Source organism: Aquarana catesbeiana, linkage group LG08, assembly GCF_042186555.1.
Source record: "Aquarana catesbeiana isolate 2022-GZ linkage group LG08, ASM4218655v1, whole genome shotgun sequence".
Taxonomy (NCBI): domain Eukaryota; kingdom Metazoa; phylum Chordata; class Amphibia; order Anura; family Ranidae; genus Aquarana; species Aquarana catesbeiana.
Genome location: NC_133331.1, coordinates 144,082,676 through 144,108,208, shown reverse-complemented (window position 1 = coordinate 144,108,208; position 25,533 = coordinate 144,082,676). Strand labels below are relative to the sequence as shown.

Genomic DNA, 25,533 nt, shown 5'->3' with positions numbered 1-25,533 from the left:
ATTCAACAGAGGTGAAAACCCTGAGAAGGGTTGAGGTGCAGGATCTTAGCCTCAGCCTGGTATTCACCAGAAAATTGCAAACAAACAAAAGTTTTCCCAGCACACTTACCAACCAGCCTGCAAAACAACTGAATTGGACTTTTCTAAGGGTTTACGTTAAAAACAGAGGGTTTTGTTTGCACACATTTGCAAATATATGCGTAAGCCACAGTGCCCACGCCAAGGGACCTCTGTCTATACTGTGGTTCTAACACTGAATTTCCAGAGCCTACATAGTAGGAGCACATATAAGAATGGATAGATTGGGTGCATCCCTGCACCCAATTTGTCCAACTGTACATAAAACTGGCAACCACTCCAATCTATAACTGGCCTTTGCAGCAAGGTGCACATGGAAGGGCAATTCACATCACAAACAAACAAAAGATTTCCCAGCACACTTACTGACCAGCCTGCAAAACAACTGAATTTGCCCTGTCTAACAAGCCTATTCACCAGATCACCCTGCTGCTGGTAGCCTAGGTTGCGGCCCTCTGACTCACTTGAACAGGCAGCTACTGATTAGGAAGCACAAGAACACAGGAGTGAGCACCTAAGTGAAGTGCTGGGATCCCAGAAAAACAGAAGTTCTGGATACTCAGGAACACAAGTTAAAGGCTCTGGGAGCCAGGGCCGTTTTAAATCTTGATTGAACCCTGGGCAAAAATTTTTTTGGGCCCCCCCATGCAATTTATCTCTCCACCTGCTCTGAGACATACAATAATTAGCAGCTAGACTCAAAATCAGTTTACTGTATCAGATCAGGCAATGATTGCGATTGGTTGCCAGAGGTTACAGCATATCATTGCTGCTCACTGACTGGTTGCTAGAGGTTACAGCACACATTACGGATCACTGATTAGTTGCTAAATTGGTTACAGCACATGATTTCTGCTTGTTGATTGGTTGCTAGAGATTACTGTACATTAACACTGCTCACTGATTGGTTGCTAGAGGTTACAGCACATCATCTCCTCACTGCCTGCACACTATGGACTGTGGAGGTGAGGGTGCCCATTAATAGACAGAAGACTTCTAGGGGTCCTAGGATGCCTGAGATCAGTGTCAGTGCTGGGGGGGAGGGGAGGGTGTGATCAATGTCAATGCTGATTTTTTTTTACCGACTACCAATATAAAGAGGAGTTTCAACACTGGCCACCAATGTAATAGGGGTTTACACTGACCACCAATGTAATAGGGGTTTACACTGACCACCAATGTAATAGGGGTTTACACTGACCATTAATGTAATATGGGTTTACACTGACCACTAATGTAATATGGGTTTACACTGACCACTAATGTAATAGGAGCATTCACAGTAACCACCAATGTAATAGGGGTTTACACTGACCACCAATGTAATGGGGATTTACACTGACCACTAATGTAATAGAAGCATTCACAGTAACAACCAATGTAAGGAGGGATTTACACTGACCACCAATGTAAGAGGGACCTTCACACTGGCCACTAGTGTGAATGAAAGGATTGTACACCAAGCCCCATTATAATGAGAAGATTTACACTGACCACCAATGTAACTGAAACATTTAGTCTGCGTTCACATTTGTGTGTCAGGAACGCATGCAAAATCGCTTTCCTGACACCACAGAAACATGCTGCTCTTTAGCAGATACACAGCAGTGCCATTAATTGTTAATGACACCCTCACCCAACTGCTAACATGTGCTGTGGAACTGTGTGATTTAGAAAAAGTGTTAGGGACTTTTTTCCGCATTTGTAACGCATATAGAAGCCCATGTAAATGAATGGGCTGCCCTACACGTGACCTCCATCTTTATCCACCCTGTCAGTACACCATTGAATCCTAAAACCCCTGCTAACCTCTGCACCCCAAACCTCCCCCCATTCTCTCTACACCCCTTTAACTATACCCGTCTCCTCTGCTCGTTTTTGCACCCACCTTCCTCACGTCTACACATCTCCTCCTTACTCACCTGTGCACCCCAAACTGCAATTCCTTCTCTGCTTAATGACCACAGTAGGCAGGACTTTCAAGTATGCCCATTTATTCAGTATTCAGTAACATTCAGTATAGGTGATGGTGGATATGACCTCATGGGGGCATGATATACCCCCGCTATTTACATATGAATGCCGCCGCTATTTACATATGAATGCCGGTTATTTACATGTAAACACAGGATCTGCAGGTGAGTCATCCCTACACAACAATAGGGCGGAGCTGGGCAGCATTAGTAGCAGCACTTCACACTGAGATATCAGGACACATCACAGGACTAAAACTTCAAAGGAAACAGGAATATAAACCAGGATAGTTGGCAAGTATGAGGCAGCTGCTTTGGGCCCCACAACAATGACAGGGCCAAGGGCAGCTGCTCCTTTTGCCCTGCCTTAAAGACGGTGCTGCTGGGAGCAATGGGATGCTGGAATCACAAGTACACACGAAAAGGTCCCTAGAAGTACTGGGATGCTAGGCTTGCAGAAACACAGGGAGCAAGCAAGGAACAAGGGTCAAATAATATTAAAAAAGTCAAAGAGGTGCACAGGATTCACAGAGCATGCTTGGAGCCAGGCACACTGGAGAGCTTGGAATACACAGGCATATTTGAAAACAAGAAAGTGTGAGACATTAGGAGTCACAGAGGTGCACAGGGACCACAAGAGGCACTGGAGATAGCAAGAGATACTAAGGCACTAGGGTGTACAGGAGCACAGGAGGCGATCTCAACACATGCATTAGGACTTTTAGGAAGCAGCCAGGCTCTGATTGGTGAAGGCGCCAGTGGCCACGAGCTGAAACAGAGACCCAGCACTGGACTGGAGAGCATTTGAGTGTGGTATTTTCTCAATCGTATCTTGGAGAAAGGCTGATAATGCTCATAAACATGGTGAGTGCCACTTGATATGGCCAACAATTATGGCTTTTGCTCTCTTGTTCAACTTGTTTATAGTAGCAGCCAAAATTTGTACTCATGGTTTAACAAGACAACATCCTTTATTGTGCAATTTTTCTCTGATTTCTCAATCTAAAACTGAACTAATTACAAGAAAATCATATCATAACTGTGCATTTTTGTATTCCTTCATCCATGGTATGAACTGACATTCCCTTTTAATTGTTTCAGCCTCACCTTTCTACTTTAATGGAAAAGTAAAATATTTAACAACTACCTGTACTGTTTCTGCCTGTCTTCCAATTCTTTCCTCCTGTGTTGTTTGTGGATCTGTGTTACATCATGTGTGACCAGTTTTGCTGTTGGGAAGAAATGGTATACATTTTAGTTGTTAGTTTTAGTGGACTGAAAAGAATTACAGGGGAAATATAGTATTTTCTATATGCACAAAAAATAATAATGCAAGGACGCCACCTATGCAAGTTGTGTTCCTTGTGTCACTGGGAGTCCACTAGACAGGGTATGTCCAATTAAACACAATAGACTATCTGCAGTCTCTAATGATGTAAAATACATATTACAAACTTCTAGTAGTACAATGCACTATTATAAGTTTTTCTTACTTAAACTTCTAGTAGTACAATGCACTATTATATGTTTTTCTTACTTAAACACATCATATTACTGAGAATCATTGGACATAAGGTTGTTTACTTGCTTAATATATACAATTGGATCAGTTGGTATCTTAATAATCTACAGATCTAATGGACTATTTTTAGATCGTAAAGAAAACCCAAATGATCAAGGTATGTGCATATATGAATATTCATATATTATTTAAATAGCTGATGCAGCTGAAATCAAATAAAACTGTTACATTGTGGTACTTGAAACAGCTACACCAGTTGGGTACTTTGTTCCTATAGGAAGGATTATATATCTTTACTTACCATGTTTTTAGTTCATTGTATACTCATTCATTGTATACTCATTCATTGTATACTCGTATGAAATATGTCTATGAAAAATTGATTGATTTTGAATTATTCAATTTGAAGAATTGAATGTTTTTTTTTGAGTTGAGTGTTTTTAGTGCAGTTAGCTATATTCATAGATTTTAGAATATTTACACTCTAAAATTTCTTTTTCTAGCTTTTTCGTGCTAGTTTAAAATTAGAAATTAAGATAGATTCAGTAGTAAAATAATTATAAATAGCATAGTAATAGGTCTAATGATCCTGACTGCAATCTGTTATGTATATCTTAAACATTTGCTGACATATTTTTGGTGCAGGAAGGTTTCCTCACCCACAGGAGAGGAAAGTATGCAGACAAGGGGTGCAAACAATGGTACCTGAAAGCATAACTTTCTGCTGTTTTATTCATAAATGGAGACAACTCCTTTCTGATGGCGTATAAATGCATTTCATTAGCGCAAACATCAGTTTAAAAACTAGAGTTAAGAATGCCAGGGGATACTGAGGTTTATGAAATTTTGTTTCTTGTGAATCTAAGCAGGAGAGCTGAAAAGAAGGGATGGGAGCCTGGTGGCAGTAATCCTCCATGATGCATCTGTTAGCCAATGGGCTGTCTAGACTGCTTAAGTTGAATTTGGGCTTCCTTCAAACTCATCTCTAGTCGAACTCACAACCTGTGCACTTTTTTTACTCCAGTGAGCTGAGGGCTGGGTCATTCTTGCCCTGCAGCTCAGGTAAGAAGCTGGTAGCAGGTTGGGTTTGGCTTAGAGATAAGTTCAGAAGTTGCCCACACTGTAACATTTTAGATTGTCCAACAAAATATCACAATTAATTTCAGAATTGTCAAAATGATATTACGATTTTTGTTAACGAGTGGAATGTCAAGTTAGTTATGATTAAGTGCCCATTGGCGTGAAACATGTCAACACTTGTTTTATTGTATGTCATGTTATTTGGAATTTTTAATTTTTTTAATAAACCTATGGATCTTAGCAACAACACTGTGTGGTCATCAATCTGCTAATTGTTCATGGCAGTGGTGGAATTATAGGGGTCGCCATGGCGACTGGGCCCTTTACTGCAGGGGACCCTTGAGGGCCCCCTGTGCTCTTCGATAGGAGGAACGGCAGGGACGGCTGAGACTGAGCTCCTCGTTTGTCAGCCGAACTGTAATTGGCACTGACTGTGCAGGGAGCTCATCAAAGTGAAAGCAGTATGTGCTGTGCTCTTTGTCTCCCCCTACAGTGCAGTACAGTGCAGTACCCGGCAGGAAGAGCTAAGGTAAAGGTCTGCCATTTTTTATAAGAATATCTATCTACTGTGTGTTTGCATTATGTATACGTGTGTGCATGTATGTATATGTCTGTGCATGTATGTGTATATATGCATGTGTGTGTGCATATGTATGTATGTAAGTGTGCATGTATGTGCATGTGTTTATCAGTGGCCTTGCGTCCATAAGGGCACACAAGCGCAGCCCCCTCTCTCCAGCCACCCCCTCTATGATGCATGCATCTATCCATGGCCACCGCTGCCACCCCCATATTTAGGTGTCCGGCCCCTTTTTGGGCACCTGAATTACAGCAGGGGGGTGTTTTTGAAGCACCTGATTAGAGCCATAGGCTCTAATAGGCTTCAAAATAGGTGAACTGCGAGTGCCATGCTTGGCGCTCACAGTCCACCCAGGTGTGTTAGAAAAGCAAATTAATATTCACTTTCCTAACTCTGAACCGCCTCTCCACCAATCAGGTGTGCGGGTCTGTTACCCGTCGCCTGATTGGCTGCATGCAATGCACACAGTTGCAGGGTGGTTGCAGTGCAGCCCCATTAATCTAGGGGTGTACTTCAAGGGTGCCCTGACTGGAAAAAGATTGAGAAACACCGACATAGAGGAACCGATCTCTCCATTTTCCTTCTGAATGCCTGTGGGAGGGAGAGGAGAAGCGGGGGGGATGGAGAAATCGGTTACTTTATATGCAGCCACCCACTTGTGACCAGGCCCTGGTGTGCCACCATCGGGCTCGGAGGAAAGAGCCCTGTCCGGGGGTCAGGGGGGCCCTCCATGGTTTCTTGCATCGGGGTCCTGAAGGTTCTAGTTACGCTACTGGTTCATAGTATGTCGCCTTTTCTTGTGTAAGTTTAATGGTTAGGGTTTGTTGCACCAGCAGGCTTTGGTGTAGTTCCATTTTTGCAGTCAAATTTGGGAAACCCTCTATATGTTGGTTATGTGTTCCTATTCACACAGTATACCTAAAATACTTACCTTTCTAGCTGTTGCTTTGGAACAGGACTTTGAGCAGACTGCAGCCTAATTTCAACAATTTGAAAGTACAATAAAGAGGGACAACTTGGGGACAAAGTGCATTAACATACAAAGCAGAACCTAAGCCGACAAAATATTTTAGTCGACGAAATTAACACTATTTTCACCGACTAAAATACGACTAAAACAATTCAGATGACTAAAAGCCGACTAAAATGGTATTTTAGTTAAATACTATGACTAAAACTAAATCGAAATTTGATGTCAAAATTATCACTGCACTACCACATAAGAATAAGTAGGGGGGCATCTACTAAGCTGCTGAAAGAAAAAAAAAAGATTAAGAAAAAGGATTTTCTTATTTTTTTCTTAATATTTAATGTTGGTAATATATTCAAGTAATACAGTATGTGCAATGCAATTACAGTCAATAGAGGTTTTTTTAATATATATATATATATATATATATATATATATATATATATATATATATATATATATATATATATATATATATATATATATATATATATATATTTTTTTTTTAAAGTTGCACTTCTGTTTGTCAAAAAAAAAAAAAAAAACAATATTTTTGTTTGTTTAAGAAACTTGGTTTTATATATAAAGATGTGATATATCACAACGGCTAAATCTGTGTCTGTAGTGCATGTTCATATCTTAATATCATAAATAATAACATGTTATTAGATTTTTGCTTCAGGAGTATATAGTGAGTTTGGCAATTCTAGAGAAATGCTTTATCAATGCATTACAAATGAACTAAACCCATTAAATCTTAATTGACTAAAATGCACTGGAGATTTTAGTCGACTAAAATACGACTAAAACTAAAACAATTAAAATGACTAAAATACAACAAAAAATGGCATTTAAGTAAAAAAACTATGACTAACACTAAATTGAAATTTGACGTCAAAATGCAGAGTTAATTATGGTAAACATTACCTCCCCAGCATCGTCCTTAGCATTAAGTAGGTGTTATCCCAATTTGGCTGCAGAAGTGAAAACACACTTCAATGTGTTTTGCATTGAAGTGTGTTTTCACTTCTGCAGCCAAATTGGGATAACACCTACTTAATGCTAAGGACTGCCTAGATTTTAGAAAGATACCTGCAGTCAGAGACGAACCTGCAGCCACTACCTGAACAGGACTAATTTTTATTCGATCAGCAAAATAACTAATTCTCCTGGTGAAAGTTGCTAATGTGGGCATTGAGGATTTAGGGAAGCTCAAATAATATAATTTCAGTGTTATTTTATCTTCTTGAAAGCAGTTGTTGGACATTGACATCCTAGAAACATTACTCTCTAGTAAATAACATTATTGAATTCTATTATTTAAAAAACCTAATCATATGCAGTTTTGGCGGCAGCTTGAAGGGGAAGTAAAAATTGCCCTTAGACTTCCCATGGGTCAAAATACCGAAGAGCTTCACTAATAAAGGCTATGGGACAACATATTTGTGGATCAGCAGTATCTTTGAAGGCAAGTGGTCTGTTAGGGATCCTGTTAGGGATCTTGTCCAGTTGCAACCCACAACAAATTGATAGGGTGACATTGAGGGTTTCCTGAGAATAGATAGTGACACAGTTGTAATAAAGTGCTCTTAAACCTACAGGGTAAAGTGTTTCAGATCTCAGCACTTACCATGTTTGCTGTGTACATTTTCTCTCAGACCTATGGTTGTTGTTCACCACTGCTATGAAACTGCCTCTTCCCAAACCCCTGTCTTGCAGCCTCCCTTGCGTGCATGCTCCTGGCATGTATACACTGGCACAGCTATCTCCTAAGCCTAGAGCAGCTACGCACCCCACTGTTCTCCCTCTTCCTCTGTCTTCTTTGTCCAGGCTCTCCTACCCTCACTTAGTCCTTAGGGTTTGGGGTCACCCTTACAGAAGTTTGGGAAAATGCCAGACAGCAGTCTGGGCTTAGGGGCAGGGGGGATCCAAAAAAGGTAGTGTGGCAAACAAATCTACTAAAAACATATAAGAGTCAAATAATGGAAAAAAGTTGGAGGGTTTAGTATTACTTATTAATTAATTATTAGGATGTGTTGAGAGCAACACTAGTGATCTCACCTATGAATCTAAGAAAATAACTAAAACGTGCACACTGTTTGAGGAAGAGATTTAGCTTCCTTTACAACTTTTCTATTCAAGTTCCATAAGCTGCATGTTTTCTGCTGGGCCTACTGTCTTAATAATTGTGGAGCAAATTATATTTTTTTAACTTTTATTAAAATTGGTTTGGCTTGGAGTTTCTGTTTTATATATTGTTCTATTAAAATTCTGAATGCTAAAGCCGAGCTAATACTAACCTGTCCCTTCACGAAGATCAATTTCTTTCTCATTGCTGATCCACCTGTAGCAAGGGAACTCCAAGTAGTCTCCCGCTGGAGTCTTTACTGTAATGTGACGACAGTACCAGTTATCTGTATACCAGTATTTATGTTTCTCGATTTTTATTAGATGAATATCTCCGAGATCTTCTGATACAGTGACATCATAGGAATCTACCTAAAGGTAACAACATGCACCAGGTTAATAGAAAACTTTCTTACATAAAGAAAAGACAGATAGATAGATAGATAGATAGATAGATAGATAGATAGATAGATAGATAGATAGATAGATAGATAGATAGATAGATAGATAGATAGATAGATAGATAGATAGATAGATAGATAGATAGATGGATAGATAGATAGAGCTATATGTGTCGAATGAGTAGGTAATATTGTTCACCACTTAACAACCCAAGGTGGCCCATATCATTAGTCTTGCTATCCTCTGCAGAGAGGCTGTTGAAATATATTTTTACCTTCAAATGTCTCTATGTTTCACCTACCTGGATATCATCCTTAACTTTTCGATTAATTGGGGAGAGGGGGAAAAAAGGATGAAGGAAGGGAAATTCGAAGTTGGATTTGTACATATAGTTTCACAGCTGCAATCTAGAGATTACTTGTGAGTTGTGACATGAGAGAAAGAGCAAGAAAAGTCTTAAAACAGCCTCTTTGTACCAGTACTGTTAGCTGGGTCAGCAAGTGGAATGGTGTGTAATTTTATAACTATATGAAAAATTTATATTGGTGTAGAGGGAATTACATATATAACATTTATTTGACCTTATTATTACAACTTTGTCTTATCAGTATAATGTTTTCATTAAGAAAAAGGAAGCACAAAAGTACAAGCAGTAGTATTTTCTGCCAAAGTACTGGACAGGAAGCCAGTTATATAATGCAAAACATTTATAATGCTAATTAATTTTTTTAAGTTGAACTTCAGCCTGTTGAAGGTACAGATGGAAATAAAATCTTCTGACAATGTTGCTAACCCTTTCCTTTGTTAGACTAGAAGAAACATTTTAGCTGGAATTCTACTTTAAAAACTAAGTAAATTCTTTTCTGACAGCTTTCTAAAACTAGCATATATTCGCCCATACATAATTACATTCACACAAAAAAGGGAGGGATTAAGGATGTCCAACTCCCCCTCTCTCTCACCCCAAAGCATCCTTGGTGCAGGAGCTACCGCTGAAAGCAGTAGCACACCCAAAGTACTTCACCTTGCACTCCTGCTGCCTGTCAGACCTCACAGACAAACAGTGCCAGTTCAGAGCAAACAGTTAAAGACGTTCAGGGGAGAGTTGTACAGGGCAGGAGACCTATAATGGGGAAATCTATATTGGACGGAGGGGGAGATCTGTACTGGGTGGAGATATGTATTATGGGAATATGTATTGGGGTAGGAGATTTGTATTGGGGGAAGGAATCTGTACTGGGGGAAGAAGATCTGCATTGGAGGGGAGATTTGCACTGGGGGGGGAGATCTGTACTGGGTGGAAGATCTGTATTGAGGGAAGGAATTTGTAGGGGGTGGAAGAGCTGTACTAGAGGGAGGAAATCTGTACTAGCAAGTGAGGCTATTTGTCCTGGGGAACATTTTGGCAGCTTGGGTAGGGAGGTGATTTTTTTATGTACTCTGTTGACTGACCTGTACATTACAATCCCTTGACTCCTGTGTTCTGTGCACTACACACTTTTGAACCCTGCACTCTGTGCATTACGCACTCCTGATCCCTGAGATCAGGATACTAGGCTATAAATAACCTACTCCCAACTCTTGCACTCCTAACGGGTAACTCCATGTTTGTGGGGGAAAAAATAGCAAATAATAAAAAACAATACAGCATATACAATTGCGACACAAGTCATATTGTAATTAAATGTTATTAAAAATGACATTTCCTTTTCAATCTGCAGCTCTGTAATTTTCTGTAAAATGCAATGCAATATGGCTGCCTGGAGGTGTTCTGTAAACAGATGGTGTACAGAACGCCCCACAGAAATGTAATTTCTTGCTTGTGTGATTGGCTTAGTGATTTTCCCAGAAGTCTGCACTAAGATACAAATCAGATTTGGAGCATCCCCTGCAACAAAAATGTAAATTTTGGTGCGATACTTTAAAAAGGTTAAATCACATCTGAAGGAATGCAGACCCTGCAACTTTCCTCATTAGAACCCTACAGATGCAGTAGCTGATTGATAATTATAAAACCACTCCCATACAAATTCAGTTAGCACATGAACACAGACAAACAGCTATTTCTTCAAAATAAAATTTAGTAATCTGCAAAAAAGTTTGTTGAAATTGTCCCTGCAATGTACATTGATCGTGTGAGTGGTATACCGCGCTAATAATAATAGTAACTGTGAGAACTCTTGTGAGAAAAAGCAGCGACACAAACATGCAATATAGTCATGTACAAAAATTATTAAACCAAAATAGTTGCGCTGATCAAATATACTGAAACAACCATAAAACTGAAACCTTAAAACGCTGTAAGTCACTAGAGTGTAAAAATATCTATATAATACATATAATTGCATACAAAGTGAAGGGTTATTATTGAAATAAAGTCTTTGAAAGATAGCGAATGAAGCAAGTTCTATAACGGTAGAAATCCAGAAGGATGAAAAAAATTCTCAGGGCTTTCACCACCACCAAGGGAAAGAGATGGAGCTCTCTGTGTGGCAATCACCTGAAGGAATGGAGACTCTTACTGGAAGGACTGGACCTCCTTTTGCAGCGGGGTCACACACGCCTGCAGATATAGCCCTCTGCGGGGTCTGAGATGAATCCTGGCTCTAGGGTGCGCGGGCAGGCTGGGGGCATCCTTCTCAATGTATGGCCACCGTCGTTCTCCCTTCCTCGAGGGCACAACCTTCCAAGTTAGCAGAAAGCATGCAGAGGAACAAAGGCTCCAATAGTGCGTTATCTTTTAAAAACTGGTTTATTGTATAAAATCTCTAGTTGGATGTACCAACATCATGAAAAACACTTGCCGGCAATAAAACTCGAAACACCTGCACTTCCGGGGTCACGTGGGGCATGATGATGTCAGCGCGTAGCTCTGCCCAACATGTTTAATCAAATGTGACGTCTTCCAGGGGCCGGAAGTGCGGGTGTTTGAGTTTTATTGCCGGCAATTGTTTTTCATGATGTTTGTACATCCAACTAGAGATTTTATACAATAAACCAGTTTTTTAAAGATAACGCGCTACTGGAGCCTTTGTTCCTCTACATGCTCTGTGCTAATTTGGAAGATTGTCCTCTTGAGAAAGGAAGATGGACGGTGGCCATACATTGAGAAGGATGCCCCCAGTCTGTCTGCGCACCCTAGAGTTAAGATTCATCTCAGACCCCGCAGAGGGCTATATCTACAGGCGTGTGTGACCTTGCTGCAACAGGAGGTCCACTCCTTCCGGTAAGAGTCTCCATTCCTTCAGGTGATTGCCACACGGAGAGCTCCATCTCTTTCCCTTGGTGGTGGTGAAAGCCCTGAGAATTTTTTTCATCCTTCTGGATTTCTACCGTTATACAACTTACGTCATTCGCTATCTTTCAGAGACTTTATTTCATGAATAACTATTCACTTTATATGAAATTATATGAATTATGTAGTTATTTTTACACTTTTTTATGGTTGTTTCACTATATTTGATCAGCGGGACTATTTTGGTTTATTAATGTACATTGGTCACCCAGATGGGGAACGATTTTCTCCAAAAGTGGCATTACCCTTTATTGCTATATTGTACAACTGTTGCTGCTTGCTCAGTATTCGATTACCATGTTAAATAAGTTCTTCTGTGTACAGAAAAACAAATGTAATGAAAGAGGTTATTTTTTTTTTTACAAATAATTGTACTGAGGTTTATATGTGTCTGTTAGGCTCTCACTTTTTACAAGCTACAAGGATTGTGCCATATGTTACAATCTACACAGTTTTTTAATTCTGGCAACATTTAGCCCGTGTGCTTACTAGAGGTATTGTTATGCATATTGCTTCATTTTTGTGCACAGGAAAATTTATGTGCACGAGAAAAGACATTGTTTACAGAAGAACCCGATCACCCAAAGTCATTAAGTTGTGAAATAGTGTCTTGCATACTGTAATTTGGTGGTGCTGACCTGCAATTTGCTATTCATATAATTTAAAATGAAATCCTTACAGTATGTGCTTCAGCTCATGTTTACTTATGAATTCCTAGACAATGGATTATCTTATTTTGTAACATAAACCACTGAACCCAGATGGAAAGAAGTCAATACAAACTGTTTTTAAAGGAAGCCTAAGCAGGAAGTGAAATCATCCTTAAAACAGTATATCTGCCTTGTATTAATGAAAAGTGAACAACCTTTTACTTCTAGTTTTTTGTCTATTTTGCTTAGCTGCAACATATTATACTTCTTGTATTTGTATTTTGAGGAACAAAGAATAGTAAAGAGGATGTTTAGTAAACAGTATGAATGGTCAGCTTTTACTTTTGTAAAGTAAATTTTTTTAAAAATAGAAAACATAAATGTAACATCTAGTATAGCGTGGTGTAGTGGCGACCTGGTCCATTTGTCAGAACAGTTGACCAGCGGTGTTGCAAAACCATGGTGACCTTCACTGAGGCTTCATGTGAACCAGTGGCAAGAACATTCAAGTATGGACATAATATACTGTATACCTTTGTAGCTGTAGGTACCGTGGAGACATTATTCCTCAAAATTTACCGAAGAAGATTTCTTACAGAAGACATTGGGAGTTATTTACGAAAGTGCAAAGTGGATTTGCCTTTCGTAAATAACCCCCATTGCATTACTGAAGTTGTCATTGTTCTCTTGGCAGATCAGTGTATTGTCAATGGAAGCTGCTATCCTGATTACATGGCAGTTTGTTAGAGTGACTAAACAATGGGGGTTATTTACTAAAGGTAAGTCCACTTTGCACTACAAGTGCACAGCAAGTGCACTTGGAAGTGCAGTCGCTGTAAATCTGAGCGGTAGATCAGAAATGAGGGAAAGCTCTGCTGATTTTATCATTCAATCATGTGCAAGCTAAAATGCTGTTTTTTATTTTCCTTGCATGTCCCCCTCGGATTTACAGCGACTGCACTTCCAAGTGCAAAGTGGATTTGCCTTTAGTAAATAACCCCCAATGCACCTATGTAACATTATTTACTAAATTATATTTTTTCAGCTGTTACAGTACTAGTCACCAGAAATCACAAGCCTGGCACACTATATTTTCAGGTTACATGGCAAATGAATTTTGATGGAAGTCTGAAATAATTCTCATGTAGAACTAACAACAAATCTATTTAAAGTGGGACTTTAGTCAGAAAAAAAGTGTTACTAAACCCACAACAGTAAAATCAGTCTGTATATGCAGTAAAGCATGCTTGTTATACTCACTGTGGAACCTAAGGGGTTAATCCTCTGCATTGTGTAAAAAGGGTGTTTGATCCTGTCTCCTCTGATCCTCCCTTTCTTCCACTGTCCCCTAACCATCTCCTAATAAGACAGAGCCTTTGGAGTCACTCTGAACATGCTCAGTTTCGGTGTATATTGCTTGAGAGTGTTTTTTTCTTCTGGGAGAGTGCATGTGATCGCACAGGACCAATCAGCACTGTCCAGACAAAGGGTCAGGCGTACTGTAGCCTCATAGGACAGTAAGGGTAGAGTGAAAACTCCTCCTACAAACTTTAACCAGACACTGATAGAAGTCACAAGACTGCTATATACTGCTGATGAGAAAAGGCATTTAGTAGTTTATATTTACTAAAATAATTGCATTCCCATGTTCTGTGGGAGACCAGATATAGTGAATGCAGGGTCCTGGGTTTAGCAACACTTTAAGTCCTGCTAGATCACTTTAGGCTAGCCCCTTTTGCAGGTATAGCTATATAAAACATTTAAAATAAGTGCCTATACTGTGTAAAATCCAGTAATACACTGTCTCACCCTGCTCCACACATGCTCAGTTGCTCTCTATTTTTCAGCACTGTGCCAAAAATGTAAAGGCTAATTTGCTGGCAGCCTCAAGATTACCTGCTGCTCAGGGGCTCTGGGCTTCAGCAAAAGGGCAGCCTCCAGCAAAAAGAAACATGAACAATGCTGGAGGCAATTTACAGCACACACTAATTTTGATATCATAATTAATAATGTGGAATGTATTGCTAAAGAACATTTTTTTTATGGGTAAAGTTCCACTTTAAATGGAATCTAAAAGCTAAATGTCTGTCATTGTCTATGCCAGCCATTCACATTGTATGCTATTATTATCTTTTTTTTTAATCGAATGTAACTTTTTAAGGTTAGTAATCTATAAAGAAAACCTTTTCTGAGAGAAATATGGGGGCTGGAATTGCTGACTTCTTAATCTGCAAATGCTAATTGCCTGGATTTTATGCTGGCTCTCTTATTTCTCTGTTTTATGACTTTGCTCTTACGTTCCTGATGTGCATACTTGTCCTGTGCCCTTGTCCTGACTCAAAGTCAGTGTCAGAAGGTCAACATAATGGTCACGCCTTTAGAATGTACAGGGAATCAGCGATGGTTTTCTTTAACAACGTGGCCCATTCATGACTTCTGCTAATTCAACAACTCACTTTAACAAGACTGTCACTTCTTCTAATGTGTCAATAAGATCTTCAGCTCTGCCACATGGCTGGGAAAATGTACAGTTCTCATCAGAAATTCTTAAAAAAATTGAAGTAGGAACAGTATTCTTCCGAGTGCATTTCATCAATTTATCTGATGGGCTGTCAACTTCCTTTAATTAGAAAACACAGTGGTTTTCTGCCATCAGGGTTTCAAATAAATATATAAAATGTTTCAGTATTCATTGCACAAGTATATATAGCTGGTGTTATGATTCTAAAATGCAGATACTATGCAAAGTAGGAAGATATACCCACTGTATTAGATGAAATAATATAAGGTAATGAATTGTTGTCATACAAATTAATTGGATCCTATCTAAATTGTCCCTAGTATATATGAATGTGAGATAGGGACCTTAGATTGTAAGCTCCTTGAGGGTAGGGACTGATGTGAATGTACAATGTATATGTAAAGCGCTGCGTAAATTGACGGCGCTATATAAGTACCTGAAATAAATAAATAAATATTGCAAAGCCTAGCCCTATAAAACCACCTTGCCTTTTGATCTTTGCCTAATGTCTTGAAGGAGAAGTATAGCCAAAGCTATTCTGTCTATACTTCTCCTGTAGGTTACAGGAGTGCAGTTCGATTTGCACTCCTGTGACCCATTTTACTTTTCTTTTTATTAACAAATAAACACAAAATGATTGTGTGCTGTCAAAAAAAATCTATCAATTTGATCAAGATAATTGCTGTGTTTAAAAGGAGTAATATAAAAATTCGAATGATTCTTTTTCAGAAAATAATTGTGGCATTTGGAAAAATTTGACAAGCGAACATTGACAGATAGCAAAGTGTACAGCAAAATCTAAATTTGGCTAAGGGAAGTGAACTATCATGATAAAGCTGGATGATTTTGCAACTAGATTAGTCTGCTGCATTAGATGTTGTTAATGCAGGATATGCTTGTGTAATATCATGTAAGAGATATAACCTCTTTGACCACATGGTATTACTATATAAGTGCATAAAAAGAGGAAAGAGGGTGTGGGGTTTGACTTCTCTTTTTTGCACACGTATAAAAAAGTATCCATTTTAATATGCTGTAAATACTGTATTTAACCACTTAAGGACCAGCCTCGTTTTGGAATTTAGGTGTTTACATGTTTAAAACAGGCTTTTTTGCTAGAAAATTACTTAGAACCCCCTAAACATTATATATTGTTTTTTTTCTAACACCCTGGGGAATAAAATGGCGGTCATTGCAATACTTTTTTTCACACCGTATTTGCGCAGCGGTCTTACAAGCGCGCTTTTGTAGGAAAAAATTCACTTTTTTGAATAAAAAAATAAGACAACAGTAAAGTTAGCCCAATTTTTTATATTGTGATAGATAATGTTACCCTAAGTAAATTGATACCCAACATGTCATGCTTCAAAATTGCACCCGCTTGTGGAATGGCGACAAACTTTTACCCTCAAAAATCTCCATAAGAGACGGTTAAAAAATTCTACAGGTTGCACGTTTTGCTCGTCAGGACGGGGGTTTTAAAAAATTTTTTTTCTTATTTATTTTACATGATTTTATCTATTTTTACACTGTTTAAAAAAAAAATTGTGTCACTTTTATTCCTATTACAAGGAATGTAAACATCCCTTGTAATAGAAAAAAGCATGACAGGACCTCTTAAATATGAGATCTGGGGTCAGAAAGACCTCAGCTCTCATATTTACACTAAAATGCAATTAAAAAAAAAGTCATTTAAAAGAATGACATTGAAAAAAATATGCCTTTAAGACCTATGGGCGGAAGTGACGGTTTGACGTTGCTTCCGCCCTGCAGTGTCATGGAGACGAGTGGGCGCCATCCTCCCCTCACTCTTCTCAAGGCACAACAAGGGGACAGACGCGATCGCCTCCACCGCTACCGATGGCTCCGGTAAGTGGCGGAGGGCACCTGATCGCAGCGGGAGGGGGGCCCCTCTCCCGCCACCGATAAAAGTGATCTTGCGGTGAATTCGCCGCAGAGACCACTTTTATCTGAAAGCCGACCGCCGCATGAAAACGGAGATACCGGGGTTATGGCAGCTATGGCTATGGCTCGGCTGCGCGAATCGCCGTCATGTTATGTCGCTTCCAGATTTGGCCGATAGGGGCACGTGCGCGCCCTCTGCTCGCCCACGGAGCCGATGCAAGCACCCGGCGGTCACTATCACCACCAGGCCCCCGCAATCGTTCGGGGCACACAGAGAACCGGGATCTGTGTGTGTAAACACAGTTTCCAGTTCTCTGAGGGGAGAACAGTCAGTTCGTCTGTTACAGAGTATGAACAGCGATTAAATTAAATACCACCAAAAGCAAGCTCTATTTGTGGGAAAAAAAATGACATCAATTTTGTTTCGGTGCAATGTCGTACTACCACGCAATTGTAAGTTAAAGCGACGCAGTGCTGAATCACAAAAAAGCTCTGGTCAGGGAAGTGCTCTGGTCAGGGAGGGGGTAAAATCTTCCGGGGCTGAAGTGGTTAATGTTATTTTTTCATATGAGCCTCACTTGGGCTTTAAAGTACTAAGTAAAATGTTGAAGGTAGGTGAAATTAGAGTCCATAGGCATTCGCCTATTAAACTTTTTATTTCTAATTAGAAATAAAATCGGTAATTCATATTTGCATAAGAGTTAATAGTAGTGATAAGGGAATTGGTGGGCTTGAACTGTGAGTTGTAGAAAATTGGGCTGATCTGCATAAGTTGCTTGTTTGCCATGAAGCATGGATTTTCGCTGCTTGGGGAACAAATCCACTCAGTGGGGTTGATTAACTAAAGGAATAGAGCACTTGGTAACCTAAATTTTTATTTAGCTTAGTGAATGAGGCGAAGCTGTGCTGATTTCAATTACCCAATCATGTATGGGCAAAAATCCTGTTTTTTGTTTAGTTTTCTTGCCTGTGATTCGGTGTTCTTTGCTAAGTGAATTCTTAGGTTCACCACCTTCATTAACCTACTGTACGTCTAACATTTAGTATGCACAGTGAACATGCTTTTTTCCCTTAGTAAATAAACCCTGCTGTGAAGAGGGGTTCAACAAAGTCCCCAGCGAAAACCAGTAGGAGTTTGCCAATGGAGGCATGACGCACAGCCCTATGAAGTTCCTTGTGACATCATGATGAAGTTTTCCTCATTTGGACTTTCCTAAGTAATTTATGTTGTTGGGTTCTGTAGGAGCGAAGTGGAGACATGTATGATTTTGCATCTAAGCACTGGAAGTTATAGGTTTTTGGAACCTAAAAGGTTTCTTTTATTGGACACTTTTGTGTGCAGAAACCTAGAAGTAGCAGGAATGGAATGGAAATGTTTTTTAGTGTTAGCCTATTCCTGCATGCTTACAGCCATAGAGGTGAAGTACAATAAAGGCACCTCTAGTTCTGTCTTATCAGGGGGAAATGAAAACATTCAGACAAGTCTTTGCAGCCTGTCTAGCAATTCCTTCTCCTGACAAGTCTCAGCTATTAATATCCACTGCTTCCTGATACACATTAGATTAGATTTGGAGACTGTCATATATGTCTGTACCTGTATAGTTGAGATGGTGTGTTCAATTAAAAAAAAAAAAAAAACACATTTTAGGGTGATTTTTTTCAAGTGGAAGTGAACCAACTGTATCTTGCCCATGTATAAAGAAAAAAGGAAAATGCTGACATGAAAGAATATCTTAACCAAGAAAATATTTGATCAGCCCTTTGCTTCTTATATATTTACCTAGGTGGATGCAGCATCCGTTCAATACTGCATCTGTCCCTCGGCGCCTCTACACTGAAAACCGAATGATTGAACACCACCGATCACTTGGTTCTGACAGCTCCCCGAGCAGAAAACTGCTGACTGTCATTCACAGCTCTCCACTCTGCCTCCTCCTCACTCACTGGAGCACTGAGCTGTGGAGGGGCGGCTGGCTCAGACTCTCAGCTGCTCGCTGGGAGGCTGAGTGGGGTGTCAGTCCAGGCACCTGGCGGGTCCAAACTACCATTGTCAGGATGACCCAGTGCCTGGACTGGATTTCTGTGACATCAGCAGAGAGCGGATTTCAACCCGCTCTCTGCTGAAAATGGGTCACAGGAATGCAAAACGAATTGTGTAGCTAAACGAGCTTTGGATATACTTCTCCTTTAACAGCACATTGATTTCAGTGTTCTGCAATTGGAGTGACTGGTGACTAGCAGTTAAATCTCTATTTACTAGTGATGAGCTAATCTGTCTGTGTTCAGTTAGCAGAAATGTTTGGGCAGTCTCAATGTAAAATCAGTAAATTGCGATTTTTGATGCAAATCCCATTGACGTCAATGACAGGCAAATCTCGAAAATAAGTTCTGTACATTTTCAAGGCTAATAGTCAATGGAATGACAAACAAAAGGGCATGGGGAGCTTGTCACTGACAGGAGGGGCATGTACCAATGCAACAAAAATGTTTAATAAATGTTGCTCAGCAGCAAGAGGGACGTCCATTTTCTGCAACTCTGAAGTTGACAAAGAAAAAACATAATTTCTTCGGATTGCATGCTTCAGAGATGCCTTTAGGCTACAATGTATATGTGGGGTTAAAGGACATTATGATTCTCTGGGACAGCGTCAACAACAACTTTTCCTGTTATTTCATAATTTTTATATGTTTTTTTACATAATAAATATTTTTAATGGTACATTATTCCTTGAATTAAAAAAAAAGGAACACCCTGATCTGATTACCTGTAACTTGATAACTGCAACATTTTTTTAAAATCTAGCAGCAATATGCCACTGTATTGTATACAATGTTTAATACAATGTCCAGGCAGAGTGCCCAAAAATAGCTAAAAAACGACACGCCCACATCTAGAGATGAATCTATAGTTATGAAAAAAAATATTACAGATGCATATTTCAGAGTCAAAAGTCAGACATATAGCACAGTTGTGGGAAAGTATCCAAGTGGCTTGACTGGGTACCTAGACCAAGCAGGTTTTAAAAACCTGAAACAAAAATTACACTGCATTATGTTAGAGGCAAGAGGCCGAAATATTGCAGAGATGCGCTGCACATCATGTAAACCTTTTTAGTAGGTTGCATGTGAAGAGGAAAATATGAGGCACTTTTGATCCAGAAATAAAAATTACAGTGGATACTGTCAGAGACAAAAGCAGCAATATTACAGTGTCATGCTGAATATTATGTAAGCCTTTCTAGTAGTCCGCATTTGAACAGGGAGAAATGAGGCATTTATTTATCCTGACATAATAATTACAATGAAAAAAAGCTAAATATTGTACTGACTTACTACACATTAATAAAAAAATTTGTCTACAATTTGAACAGGAGGGAAAACAGCCGGATTAAAATCAGACCATTGACTCATGCATTTGTTAACAAAAAACAAGTCAGCAAAATATTTACCAGACTCCATGCACAGTCTTTAAGCAAAAACCCTCCCACAGTTTATTGTAGAAAGACCAGACACGTTTTGAGGTAAAAATGACAATTAGGGCCAGTTCACTCCGGGATTGCATCCCCATGCAGTGTGTTTTGACAACCCATTCATTTGAATAGGCTGCAAGATGTACTGGACAACGCAAAAGAGTAGTGCTTGAACTACTTTGAAAAACACACTGTACCAAACCGTATGGTACTGCGGTCCCATGTTATTTGGTTCCCGCACACGCACTGCATTTGTCATCTGCATTTGGGGTACCTGTTGGGGAGGGGTTAGGGCCAAGGTGACAGGATGGTCATCATGTCCTGTTTTCTCATTAACTCATGGGGCGCCAAGTCTGGGTTACATGAAAGGACTACCCCAGGGAAGGTTCTTCCAGGCTATGCTAGGCACCTGTATCAGGGTAACTCTACTGTGCACATGAGCTACCTCTACTCTTGTGCTGTTTCCATCAATGCCCTGGGACAAGGCTGAGGCTGCCAAAGGGGAATACTTGACCTTAAGGCAGGCCTCTACTCTTAGAGATGAACGTACACCATGAACACTTGCACCACAACTGTTCTCCAGTTAACTCTCAGGTCCCCGTGACAATGTACACCTTCTCTGTAACTTGCATTTAGAAGGGACATGCTGAGCTTTGTCCACATCCACCTGTCCAGCGTATTCCACTCCCGGTAGCAGAAGGGGCCCCGCCATGCGCCTAGCGCAATCTCTGTGAGTGCACTTCACTTAACTTTTCAGCTTCTGTACCTCTGTACAGGATGGGAACCTCTGCAGCGCAGATCTGCTCCCAATGCTATGGGAGACAGACTGCTGGCAGAAGGGGTGCCAACAGCATCTCCCTCGCTGCTAGAGGCCATTTTCCTGCAACAGGTACACGCTTTCAACAGGCTACTTCATAACCTTCTGTTATCCTAGGTAACGCTTGTGTCTTCACATTGCACTAATCTTGCACTGGTGTCTTTATACCCCCTACACAGTGACCTGAACCATGGGATGGTGCCAGTTACTTACATTACACCCCTTTTAGTAACTTCAGACCAGGAGAGGACAAGGGTTCAAAACTTTACATGAAAAAGTACAAATATCTTTTAAATTACAGGATCAGTGGGGCACACCCAGAGGAAAACCCGCCAAACACAAAGAACCGTTTCCAGCCCGCTTACTGCGTAAATATTAGGTTTGGCACCATGACATTGCCAGAACAGCATAATACACCACAAACATTTAGATGCACCACAGACATGCCCCTGCACTCTGACATTGCTAGAGCAGCACAAAAAATTAAAACATTCAGAAATTATTCTGCATTATAAAAAATCTGAAATTTGACAGCTGCAGAGAAACTGCTGAAACATCAGCTGCTAATTCTGGCAGCTCTGCAGCAGTTGTTGGAGATGGTAATGGTGGCAGGTTTTTAGGAACGTGTAGCGATCCTGCTTCTTGGTAGATGCTGTCTCATTACAGCATCCTGGATTTGGCTGTGATGCATTCTGTCTGCCTGTCCACCTGCAAGGTAATTGATGTAGACAGTCTCTGAGTGGAGACCAAACTTGATTTAAGCCAGCCAAGCCCGCAGTCTCATACTTGTGATAGCATTTTTAACATGTACTCCAAGCACCCTGCTTGTCTGCCCCGCCTGCTAGTTGGGATTCCCTTGTTGACAACAATTGGATATTGAACACACTCAGGACTCAGCCTGGACTGTCATTGACCACTCTGCCTGTCTGCCAATCACAAGTACCTGTTTGCTCTGCTCAGTTTGCACCTGCCTGGCGTGGTAGCCAGGCACTATAACATTGTGTATAAGACCTGGGGGAAACCGAGTACTGGTAGGCCCACTTATCTTTTGGGAAAGGGGGCTGCTATAGGTGAAAAACAAAAAAGCCAGCTATAAAGCCTGATCACCTGTCCTAAGGATAAGCGTGACACAGGCCAGCAATTGTGGCAGGAGATGGTAATGAAGGCAGGAGACCATAATGGTGGCAGGCCAGCATCCGTGGTAGGATTTATCTTTTTATCTTTTATGTGTATAAAGATTGATTAGTATATAAAGATTACAGAGAGAACAACAATATTTAGAGTGCATACTACATACAACTATTTTCAAATAGGGTATAAAGGATCAATCTCTACAAGCACAATATAATAAAGGCTATACATCTTATAGAAATTCAAAGCTTATTAGCTAGTATGATTAAGGAGAACATAGCAATAAATAAGTTATAGTGCTTGTTTATCTATTTCTGTGGAATAATACTTCCTGATTTGACTCAATCACAAGAAACTGTATGTCTTGTATGTGTAGATTGATTTAGGCCTCATTCACATTTGTGTATGGTGCCAACTACCATTTCCTGCAGGAGAGTCAGTCTGCATTCAGAGCCAATCACCCTCAGGTAATAGCTGCATGTTGGATTACATGTGAATAGCCCAAATGGCTGCGGGTGGTATGAGCTCCCATTGCTTTGAGAGGGGATTCCCACCTGCAGCTATTTACAGAAAACTCTGATGAGTTTTCCATGGGAAATCGTAGTCGGCCACATATGCAAGTCTGGAGGACTATATATGCCTAATAATGATATCTTTTTATGTGCTGATTTTTGGGCTTAAGTTCCTCTTGATGTAATTTATATGCATTTCAGCAACTGACGCTTAAACCATTAAAATAATACATAAGTACCCAGGATGAGTGTATCTATAAAGGTTGATAAACTTAGAGTGTAATATCCTTTATTTTTAGTGTAGAAATTCAATAATAGACAATAGAAGAAAAAACTTAGATTGCGTGGACATGAAAGACAATTATAACTAGACATGGTAGTAGAAGAACACAGACCAATGAGAGGTTACAAATGTGATCCATATCGATGGACTTTGCAAAGATAGATGCACAAAGCTAAGTGAATACTCAGCAAATATTAGGCTCTGTCCAGCATGCTAAAAGTTATTTTTACCTCTGAAAACTTTGTTCAGTGACTGGAATCGATTGATGTACTCAGGGGCTTACTGCAATAGTACCTTAGGTTACAGAAGCTGCAAATGGGCCTTAAATTGACAGGTATTACAGCAGATAATATTTCTTGAAAGATCCCACTAGAGAGATTACCAGATGTTACCAAAGGGATTTATTGCATATATGTAAATGTGATGGGGTTCGCAGCATTTATTGCATTAATTTTGCACCCGATTCATAAAAATGTGGACCAAGGGCATGCCACTTGCTCTTATGCATGATTGCTGGTGATTTGTGCTTGATTGCAGTTCTTTAATATCCTGGCAGACTTAGTTATTATGGAGAAAATGATATCATTAAATTATCATTGTACCTCCAAACAGAAATTACCACTACAGATAAATACTTGGTGTCCTAGATAAAGCTGACTATAGACGCAATGTTCATCCAATATGACCAATTTAGTTCAATCTAATATCAGATGACAACCTTCTCTCTATATAAGCAGTAAACTTTAACCCGTTGGTCATTCTTGGAGTGAAGTATTTTAATTGCAAACTTTTTTTTCCTCAGCCCGGTGATAAGCCAGATTTGGAGAAAACTGCCAACAGAAGTGTTTTTGGGCAGCCAGAATGATCAGATTGTGCCTACATGACCAACCATCCTCACCACCCTAAAACCAAAGGCTCAGCATATTCCAGTGTACATTCACCTGGTGATACAGTTTAGATATTGAGAAAAAGAGAATAATTTTGGATAGTTAAGTTATATTGGAATCATTAGTCATCCATAGATACATGAACTATCTGTCCAACATGATGCTGATGATGCTGATTATTATTATATTATTACTACTGTAGCAAAACAAAAAGTATAATAAAACAAATATTTTATTAACAACAAGATTACAACAGACAGGTCATATAAAGAAAAGAGTTAAAAGCATACAATACATATTGACAAAAAATTGACAGCGAATAGATGCACAGGGGCTCACTAGCATCTATTCGGTGTCAATTTTATGTCAATATGTATTGTATGGTTTTAACTCTTTTCTATATCTGACCTGTCTGTTGTAATCTTGTTGTTAATAAAATATTTGTTTTATTATACTTTTGTCCATTGCCTGAAAAGTCCGAACAAGGGCCTCTGACCCTTTTTCCTCTCCTCTTCTGAGTTAATTTGCCAAATGTACCAGATTTGCATTGTAGCAACTGTTACATGGAAGGGAATAATATATGAATAGAAAATGCTACAACATATTAAAAACAAAGGAAGATAATAAATAACTTAAAATAAAATCAGCTACAAACTAAATACACATTCTGTTAGTTTATATTTCCCTTAATATTTTATGTAAAAACAAGACTGATTGCTGAAGGGAATGGGTTGCAATAAACATATATGAAATATCTAAATCATATGTAATGCTATATGCCATTTAAACATTTTTTTTAGCTGCACAGAAGATAAGTTATTAAAATCATTTATAATCTTACCGCCCCTCTTTCAAAATCATTGTAGAAAGGTTTGTCCAATAAGTTCTTCTCACTGCAGCCTTTTGATCCAACAAGAGTGATATAAATGTAATCATCTGTGCCAGCAAACCATTGGCTGCCTGTGGTTACAGTGACTGTGTAAGAAGGCATCCTGCCAGTGTCACACTGCGAACTGAACGTAGCTCCTGGCCTGGCACACACTGGCTTGTTTTATGTGTACACTTGCTTTTAACTGTAACTTCAGTTACTTCAGTGCCCTCCCCTAATTGCAATTACACAGGTTCTGACTTCACATCCTGATGATTTGCCAGTTCCTCTTAAAGTATTGGGAAAGATACATTTGCATAGTATTACAAGTCTTTGAACAGTAATGGAAATGTTAGTTATTCAGTACATTAGTAGACAGCTATTGTAAATGATGTTACATATGCCGGATTAAAATTTTTTTTTGCTTTCACTATTTTAACAAAAAGAAACATTTCCGAATGT

General features: G+C 39.5%; 1 protein-coding gene across 1 annotated transcript in view; it reads right to left on the bottom strand.

Annotated features, from left to right (window-relative positions):
* ALOX5 (arachidonate 5-lipoxygenase) overlaps positions 1-25,279 on the bottom strand; it is a 97,818-nt gene extending 72,539 nt beyond the window's left edge. The window contains exons 1-3 of the mRNA XM_073596518.1: positions 25,045-25,279; positions 8,504-8,702; positions 3,199-3,280 (exon numbers count right to left, since the gene is read on the bottom strand). Of these exons, the coding sequence (XP_073452619.1) occupies positions 3,199-3,280; positions 8,504-8,702; positions 25,045-25,194 (431 nt within the window). The 5' untranslated portion in view covers positions 25,195-25,279. The remainder of the gene's footprint in view (positions 1-3,198; positions 3,281-8,503; positions 8,703-25,044) is intronic.
* Between the last annotated feature and the right edge of the window lie 254 nt (positions 25,280-25,533).